The sequence below is a fragment of the Bombus vosnesenskii genome, unplaced genomic scaffold (genome assembly GCF_011952255.1).
Source record: "Bombus vosnesenskii isolate JDL3184/JDL3185 unplaced genomic scaffold, Bvos_JDL3184-5_v1.1 scf7180000015320, whole genome shotgun sequence".
NCBI lineage: Eukaryota > Metazoa > Arthropoda > Insecta > Hymenoptera > Apidae > Bombus > Bombus vosnesenskii.
Genome location: NW_022883936.1, coordinates 186031 through 195608, shown reverse-complemented (window position 1 = coordinate 195608; position 9578 = coordinate 186031). Strand labels below are relative to the sequence as shown.

The window sequence follows — 9578 nt, the reverse complement described above, 5'->3', positions numbered from 1 at the left end:
CGAAGGGAAAAAAGGACAAGATGACTTTGTTTTCCTCACATTTATATAAATCAGAAAACTGCACGCTTACTGTGTATAAATGTAAATCTAACGTAAAAGTCCTCCTTTTAAGCATCAAACATACAGGTGTACAAGTAGAAGACAATTATAAACGTGTTCCAAAAACCATTACCTTTTATAATAAAACAAAGTTTGGCGTGGACGTCGTTGACCAGATAACACGCAAATATAGTGTGAAAGCAGAGAGTTTCCGATGGCCCCTTCAAGTTTTTTTCAATATTTTAGATTTGGCAGCGATAAACGTGTGAATAGTATATAAAGAGTGCACCAGATCGAAAATATTCTGAAAGGAGTAAGGATAATCAATATGGACAGAGGACTGGCCAGGAAACACAAGACAGGTAAAATACCCAATGTGCGGTCAGCCTCTGTCCATACTTATGTTTTACAGGATTTTAAAACTATTAAGACGAGACGTAATGTCGAAAATTTTAAATACTTAACGAAGGAAATGGATACAGATAATTTTATTTTAAAATTAGACCTAAATTGTCAAAAATTATTTATACATGTCGGAGATGAATGAACATGGGGATTTCCCGTCTGGAATGTTGGGAAAACCCCCAATACCCTAGTCCAGACATTTACTATAGCTACACTTAAGTAATAAAAATAAGAAATAGTTTTAATGTTCCAATCTGGCTTTATGACGATAGGTTCAGGCTCGAAGTGACATAACGGGTCACTGCACGGACGGTCACAGGAGGGACGTGTACCTGACAGAGGTATGGAATGATTATATGGCTCTCCTTAAAAACAAAAATTGACCCGAGAGGTGGAGACAGGAATATATAAAGGCAGTATTATTTGGATTAGGGGTTAGTCAGTTAGTTAGTTAGTTGTTAGGCGAATTGCTGATTGAGTTATCGAGAAAGTTATCCGAATCGTGGATTACGTTGGTACTCGCCATCCCGTGGACCGTGGATTTGTTATCGAACCTGAATTCGTTGGCCATCATTTCGACCATCCTATCGCCGCTATTACTCATAGTGTAATTAGTGTCTCTTGTAGTGTCCACATTTGTACCAATAAACATTAGCTACATCCGCGATGGTAAAGTAAGTAAAGGTTCATCGAACGCCCCCAAAATTCGAACCTTAATCCGACATACATAATTCTAACGACGAAGACGCATATGGAGAAGGTTTCCAGGCTACTGTAGAAACGACACGTGCCACCGAATTAAAGACAATTTATCCTCCTGTAGAAAGAAAGAATAGAAATTACTGGCGGTGTGAAGGGAAGCTCAGAGAGCCAAAGCAAGAGGATTGCAGTACGCGGATCAATTAATCCAGGAATTTAAAATCAAAAAGAAAGAACTTACGGGGAAGAGTCGCGAAAATAAAGAAAAAGGGTGAAAAGAAATTTGCGTCACGTTGGACAGGAACCCATAGGGGAGGCCTTATCGCACTATTATATTCAAGATAGACCGAAAGTCCAAACAGACGGCCTGCACGTAAATAAGGTCCAAAAAATTGTTGACGCATTTTTCCAAACTAGGCCAACTGAGTGGACAGGTAGAGCAGATGAGGGTTGTAACGGAGACAACGGCGAAGGTGATTTAATAATTATGGAGGATGATCTGATAGCAGCTCGTAAAAAGATAAATCCTAACAAATCTGCGGGAGTGGACGGCATACCAGGAATAGTAGTAAAACTAATAGAGGAAAAAACAACGGACAAACTGCTAAGAGTATTAAACGAGGTTAATAGAAGTGGAAAGATATTAGTGATATGGAAGGTGGTGAGGTTGGTTCTCATTCCGAAACCGGGGAAAGATCCTACACATTTGATCATCATTTCGGCCGATCAGAGTGTACTAGCACTCAGTAAAGTCTGGGAGCACACGTTTAAGATCCTGATCGAGAGAAGTGTAGGCCTCGATCCACATAAATTCCATATAAATCCATATAAATCCATGTGGATTTAGGAAAAAGAAGAGTACGGCCGACGCTGTGTGCCGGTCGACGACATCGCGGAAACCTGTAAGAGGAAAAACATAATATACGTAATCGCAGCGATCGATATCAAAAACGCGTTTAATACTCCTAGTTGGAATAAGATCCTCGAAGAGGCAGAAGGAAGAAGAATGACCGAAGGATCCAGATACTTCTTAGTAGCTATCTGGAGGACAGGAAAATAATTACATATGATATAAATAGCAAAAGTAAATAGGAATAGTAAAAAGAAACGTTTTTGCTGGAGTTCCACAAGGATCTATCCTCGGACCACTCTTGTGGAATATCATTTATGACGGCTTGTTGATAGAGCTACAGACTATTCCAAGCCTAAACGCGATTGCCTTTGCCGACAACCTGGCAATAATAATTGCAACGAAAAAGCAGGAGGAGATAGGGAACAGCTCCTGTGTAGCAATGAGAACGGTCACTCGGTGGTGTGCCCAAACTGGATTGAAATTGGCCCAAGACAAGACGGAGGTGATTCTACTTACTGGAAAGCGTATTCCAAGGTAATGGGCATCAATATGGGAAACTACCTGTTGGTGACTAAACAGGAGGTTAGGTATCTTGGAGTGCCTGAGATAGAGTCGGCTCGGCGAAAGTTCCATAAATAGTAGATAATACTGAATGTCATTAGAGAGATGTATAGAGCGGGTAAGATCTATCTGACGGTAGTTAGTATGTTGATTATCGATAAATTGCGTGGGTATGCACTTGCATCTGCATTATAACACATGTGGAAGTTTGACAGTTTCTGAAGCGCGTGATAGGCTTAGGTATATTTATAAATCACCGCGCGATTGTGTGGACGAATATACGGATGTTAGGTAATGAATGTCACCTCGAGACCGTTTTATGGTAGTCACTTGCGTTTTGTTTGACTGCATGGCGCTTTTTAGTTAAAATTATGTTCGAGTAGCGAATATAACAGCGACGCGCACTACGACTGGTAGTCGGCGTCATGCTGTGAACGGGGTAAGTACTGTCATGCGAAATATCTAAGGTAGTGCGCATGTATTGGTCTGAAGTGCCGCGCAGGGTATTTAGTTCGCGCTATATTGGCTAGACATTGCCAACTTACGGACTGCGTGGTTGCTGACTAAGGTAGAGGCGGCTCGAAGTAAGTTCCTAATGTTAGGTAAATTAGGTTGTATAATTTAATAATTAATTTCGTTTAATGTAATGTCGGTGGGTTGTGGTAAATATAATATAGCGGATTTACGAATGTGTCTGACAAGCCGAACGTACAAATCAAACGAAAATTTGAGTATTATTTAGATTAAAGGAGGTATATTCGACAGAAGGACATACGAATGGGATTCGAGAGATTATTAATGTATTCACACATTTCTGCACACATTTATATAACTGCGATTTGTTCATAAAGTAATTTGATGATTTTTGAGGTACGTGAAGGATGGTTATTTAGTTCGTATAGTGATACTACATGGGTTGATGGCTTATTTATTGTGACGTTGGCTTTGCTTGTGGATTATGGTTGGTACTCTTTCGGAAGGAGATGGCATAATGGTACGAAGAATTTGGCTATGCTCTTGCACGATGCGCCTTATTTAAACATAAATATGGATAAGTACATTACAGAGAAAAGAATTACGGCGCAGGGGGTTTCGGAGTCCCCAGGCCCGTCGGTGCTTCGAGTGGCGTACCAGGTTCGACCCGACGGTCATCTAGCGACTGGACAAACGAGGGGAGGAGGGTCGGTGCCAGGGCCATCTCTCGCTCAGATAAAGTGACCGGGGATCAATCATATTCGGTGAGCGACGTAATCGCTTCACCAAACGTAATGTAGAAGCGAGCGTTTCACCGGTTAGAGCCGAGGTGGGGGGTGACTCGATTGCGTCATCAGACAAGAAGGACCCAACTAAGGCGAAGAACCCCTTTAAACCTAGGTGGAACTTGGAGAGGAGCCCGGTGGACGAGAGAAATGAGGGGCGAGAGAGCAAGATGAACCTCGACATGTCGGCAGAATCATTTGATGGCGGGCGGCCAATTTCATTTTTGTATGCCACCACAAAGGGATGATGCAATTTTTAAATTAAGGGCTCAGTATAAGTGGAGATCCTGGCGGGAGAATAAGGAAGAAGATTTAGAAGATCTATGTTCTACTAAGCTAAAAGACGATAGAGCGTTGGTAATGTTTCGTTTGTGGCAAGCAAATTGAAGAAGAATAGTAGCCGAGATGCACCCTGTGCGTGAAGCACAACGGAGTTAATGTCAGGCACATCACAGATATTTTGCCGTGCCCAGTTATAAGGATGAATAATAGGGATAGTAGACCGGGTAGAAGATCGACGGTCATTAAATTTGGTGAAAGGAACCGGGGGTACTCTGTCCAAGAATGATAGCATGAGGAAATGTGATTGCGAGGAGCAATCATTGATGAGAATGTGGGAACCTGTGACCGTCGGTGCAGGCGGTACACATACAAAATGGGTGCCGAGACGGTACAGGAATAATCGGCTGAAGAGCCAACCTGCTGGGACCGAGCTATATGCTGACAGCTCCGCCTCCTCGTGGCTCCCGCTGGTAACGCCGCGGCGCAACGCACGCATCGCGTGGCGCCGGCTGAGCGAGCTGCCGCCCGAAAGGGTAGGGATTCACCTTGTCCAATGACCTGCAAGGAGAGGGCAGCCGTTCTATGATCTATGCGGGCAGTTCCCAGACCAGGGGGCGCTAGAATGTAGACGAGAGTCGAACGCGAACATCTAAATGCGAAGCCAGTATGAGTTTTTACTTCAGGTATGGCGCGGTCGACCAAAAGGTCAGGCCCTCAAACGCACACATTACTTGATGAGAATGTGGGAATATAGCTATAGAAGGAGCTGATGCGTCGACTGGGGTCTCGCTGAAGTATGCTTATTTAGCGGTGCCGGAGAGAATCTCCGCTCTACGAAGGTTTGGGAAGAGAAGGGGTTTTTAGTGGGTATGGCGGTACTATCTGCCGAGTTCGACATAACCCAGTGACGCGGGACAGTGGGTATGCGTAATGCATATACCCCTCCTTGCGCAAAAAAAAAAGAAAAAGAATGTATCTTGGAGTGCAATAGTACAATAATAGAAAATTCTCATTACATCTAGAAAAGGCCTATGGCATGGTTTGTACCCTAATAGCTGCGATTAGGACATTGTTGCCGAACCTCAATGGGCCCACCGACTCAGTTAGAAAACTCTATTGCGGAGTGTGGGAGTTGGTGGTGCTTTATGCTACACCGGTATGAGTCAAAGCCCTAGTAATACAGAGAAACAAGAACATTCCGAAGATGTCGTTAATGATCGAAGAAAATATGGAGGGAAGAGTAGCTCTATTACAAAGAAAATAATTGGAACAGAAAGCCTGCACTTTTAAGAATAATAAAAGGATCATCGATCACTATATCATGCAGATCTTGAGTGGACATGGAACATTCAATGAATATAGGAGAACGATTAGGAAAGAGACACACTCAAGGTGCTGGGATTGTGTTGCCGAAGGTGATGATGCAGAGCATACGTTGTTAAGTTGCCCTAGATGGATCAATGAAAGGACATTGTTGGAAAATTACGTAGGCGAAATACTGACAATCAACAACGTAATCGACCTGGTTGTCAGTAGCGAGGAGAACTGGGTTAGATTCCAAGGGATTTGCCGAAAGATAATGATAGCTAGACAAGATCAGGAGAGGAACATGGAGAAAAGAAAGAAAAGATAGACTGAAAGGAGATCATAATAAGATGAGAGGTACATTCAGTAAGAAGACCGACCCTGAAGTAATGCCGAGAGGTGGTTCGAGGGTCGGTTCTTGTACCGATAGAGGAGAGAGACAGAAGAGGGGTTTTTTAGTGGATAAAGGCGCTATCATCTTGCCGAGCCCCATATAATCCAGGGGCGCGCTAGCGTACCTGGGTATGCGTAATTGCATTTTCCCCTCCTCTCGAAACAAAAAAATAGGTTTAAAATAGGAATGAGTATGGATATGAATTTTTAAATTATTATCTGTCAATAAATATCCACAATTAGTAAATTTAGGTTTAAGATTATGTTATATTTGGGTTAATATATAAATGCGAATGCTCTTTTACTATGAAATGCATAAAATCAAAGTAGGTATCAATTGGCGCTAACAGATGACACGTTATCTTGCGTGCTAAGGATAGTAAATCACAAAATTTCAGTTGATATAATAACCGTCACTTGTTGATGAAATGTCGCGGTCACGATGTTTGGATAAGGATTTCTGTATGGATATAAGGATATGGATTTCTGTAAGGATATGCATTTCTGTTTGTTTTAAAATAAAAACAATAGATTATAATAAGCCTACGATTATAAATTGTAACGTATCCCTATTTAATTATAGTGATATGACTTGGTATTTAGCTTTAGCTTAACCGTCTAAAGTTGTACCCGGAAGACAAACGCAGTAGTAGCTTATGAAGCTATCAAGTCGGGAGAGGTAGGAAAAGCATCAAAATCCGTGATTTCTCGCTTCAGATAGCATATTGCCATTAATAGACATTACACTGAGCACATTACGAAGTGAGTTCACATACTAACCCAACGTCATGTAAGAATTTTATTATCTTTTTCATGTTCAATGTCATCTCAATGTCATATAATCAACATAATTAAATGTATCTCAACACGGATGGTTATGAGCTTTTACTCGTTTCTTAGTAATAGTGATGAACTATTTGTAATGTGGAATTTCGGACTACATGATTGAAATGATTTAATAAATAGATATATTTGTAGTAGAAATTTCGCGAAAGCTAATTTTTGTGCTTCTGGAAGATTAGGGAAGAATACTATTCTTTGTTTGTATTCAAGTAATAATAACGAGAGAGTGAGTGAAGCTTATCTTCAGGTAACATTAGTGATGTATGTCTGAAAAAAGCAAACGCGTGTAGAGTCTGTGGTTTCATTTGAACGTTTATACCGATGCAGTTATCTCTTCCTGGCAGACGAATAATGTTTGTCTAACGTCATATTACGTTTTACTCTCTCTGAATAAAAATTGTTATGTTTACCGATTTTTCGGAAACAGCTTGATCAATCAGGATGACACTTTTTACTCATTATAAGACATAATTTCCCGTTGGTTCAGTTACGAAATATTTTTCCATTTGTTTTTTGTAAACTATTTTTTTTTGCACAAATTCAATTTTTATGTATAAAAATTCATCAGTTATTCTGGATTGGATTGAGTTATCGAGATGAAACCTTTTGCATCTTGTAAGGGTAGTTCATTGACTGGTTCCGTTTGCAAAATGTCTCCAATTTGTTCATTGTTAACTATTATTATTGCAAAGAATTCGTTATTTATCAATTTCATTTACGTTTGCTCAGTGATTGTTTTACAATTGTTGGACTGATAACGAGATGATTCTAAAATAACAGCCTGGGCAAGTAGTTTGAAATTGCGTTTTTCAATCTAGGTTTCAACTCGTGTTTCCGTTGTAGGAAACATTAGCTGATTATTATTGTTGCTGTCGTATAAGCGAAATTTCTTGACATAGATGCGTACATCGTATTTTGTCCCTAATATTTTGGATAGGTACGGCTAGAATAAAATTGTTTTTCACTTGTTTATATTAATTTTACTGTCCATAAGTAGCCATGCATTTTGTTGAATATTTGTTGTAGATGGCTTTCGGATTTTAATGCTTTATTGTCTCTCGCGTATATTAGTAGGTCATTCGCGAATGCTATCGCTTCTTTATTTTTATCGCTATTTGAACCGCATATCGCTTATGTATAAACTGAACAAAATAGGGGAGTTCACGGCTTCTTGTTATAGGTCGTCTTTGATTTTAAATACTTTGCTTGAACTGTTCTGGCTGTTACGTAAAATTGTTTGTTACGTAATACGTTCTAAATTATTTTTATTATGTGGTGAAATTTCCTTCTGTGAGATTAAAGAAAAGTCCATCCAGCCAGAATGTGTTGAATGCCCCCTCTAAATCTATGAACACCACTCGTACGCCATCGCTCGCGTTTCTTGTCCAACAGATATTTGGTGTGAATTTTGGAATTGCGTGGATTGTTGAATGTTTGAATTTAAAGACAAATTGAATGTGTAGATTCGACTATTTTACTAATATTGGACAAAAGATGGCTGATAGGATTATTGCTGCCTTTTCTTTTTAATGCTACTACTTTGATTGTTTTACAAATGTAGGTAATTATTGAATATTATGCTGTAGTCGTAGATTATAAAGGTAGTAGATTTTTTAAGACTAGTAGGGATATTGTCAAGACTTGATGATTTTTTATTGTTAAGTTTTTTGAAGGTTGACTTTAGCTTATTGTAATTTGTGAAAAGGTTCGATGGGATTAAATCTGTGTCTCGGTTGGGAGCTATGTTTATGTTGCTGAATGTGCATGTATTTTTGTTGTTACTGTTGAAGTGGTCACCACTTATAAGAAAACCCTACATCTGGTCTTTTTAGTATTTTCAAGCACTGAAGCCATCGACACCGTATAGACAAAAGACTGGGACGAAGGCAGACCATTGACGGTAGACAGGCGACGTTGGCTTCGGGGTTTTTAGTTATAGAGCAACACTGGTAGTGTAACGTAAAATAACACACACACACACACACACAAAACAAATTTAAGATGAAAAATGAAAGAAGAACTTTATTTTTTTTTTCTAACACCTGGTTTACAATTTGCTTACGAGCTCTAAGCGTGACTTTTCAAGACTAACTCTTACAACTCGATTTCCGATCGGATTCGGTTATTTTTATTTTGTCACCTCTCAATATCCCCACTGTCGTCGAGTTTGTTAGGCATTTGCGACTGTTGCCACGCACGTCTTCTTCTCGAACATTCGGCGGAAGCACCGTTGGGATACTGATAGTTCATTAGGCACTTCGCTTCGGCGACATATATTGTTGCCGAGTGCCGCCGCATCTTTATCTCCGGTTTTGAACTGAGACGGTCGTGACACTAGCGCGCGGATCCGGATCAGCTCAAATTATATTTCTACTTGTACTTACAATTCTGTATTAAAATATATTTTCTACCTTACAATTTATCCACGCGTTTCTCTGTTGATACACCTGCGGAGGTGTAACGTCAGTTCACATCAGAGACCAGGCCACACACCGCGGGCAGCATGGCGCCCAGATGTCTGCACATCCTTGGCGCGTACCCTCAATAGTCTTAAGTGCCCACCAGGGGGCCTTGGCATTTTTATAGTTAAGGTTCTTCGGACCAAGCGAGTATCTCTTGTCTTAGGTTTCCTTTTACGTGTATTGTTTACTACGGTTTAACATGGAAAGTTAGTTTTTCCTCACGTCTGGTATGTTCCGTTAGCAACTTTCTCACGAGGGCGGCTAAAACCCTTTCTGGTCCACCAACCGTCTTATTATCCAATCGGAGACGGTGTCTACTGCCCTCACTTCCTTAACCAAAATTATCATCAACAAATCCGATAGTCCCGTGTCCTTAGACACACCCACCCCAAGCTTTCCTCAGACACAGTATCGCCAATAAACTTCACTTATTCTGTATCCTTAGAATAGTCAACATATCTTTACCGGTCTCTACCC

At 40.5% G+C, this 9578-nt stretch overlaps 1 protein-coding gene across 1 annotated transcript; it reads left to right on the top strand.

Moving 5' to 3' along the window:
- The first annotated feature begins 4388 nt into the window (after positions 1-4388).
- Positions 4389-5731, top strand: LOC117241149. Its single transcript, XM_033507128.1, has 3 exons — positions 4389-4458; positions 5121-5254; positions 5426-5731. The coding sequence occupies exons 1-3, from the start codon at positions 4389-4391 to the stop codon at positions 5729-5731; spliced, it is 510 nt and encodes a 169-aa protein (XP_033363019.1).
- The last annotated feature ends 3847 nt before the right edge of the window (positions 5732-9578 follow it).

Bases quoted from the DNA above. Each gene is read 5' to 3' on its own strand.
- LOC117241149 (XM_033507128.1), top strand. From the start codon at position 4,389: ATGAGGAAATGTGATTGCGAGGAGCAATCATTGATGAGAATGTGGGAA. The intron at 4,459-5,120 runs GTACACATACAA...CATTACATCTAG, and splicing joins TGTGACCGTCGGTGCAGGCG to AAAAGGCCTATGGCATGGTT. The intron at 5,255-5,425 runs GTATGAGTCAAA...TATATCATGCAG, and splicing joins TGGTGCTTTATGCTACACCG to ATCTTGAGTGGACATGGAAC.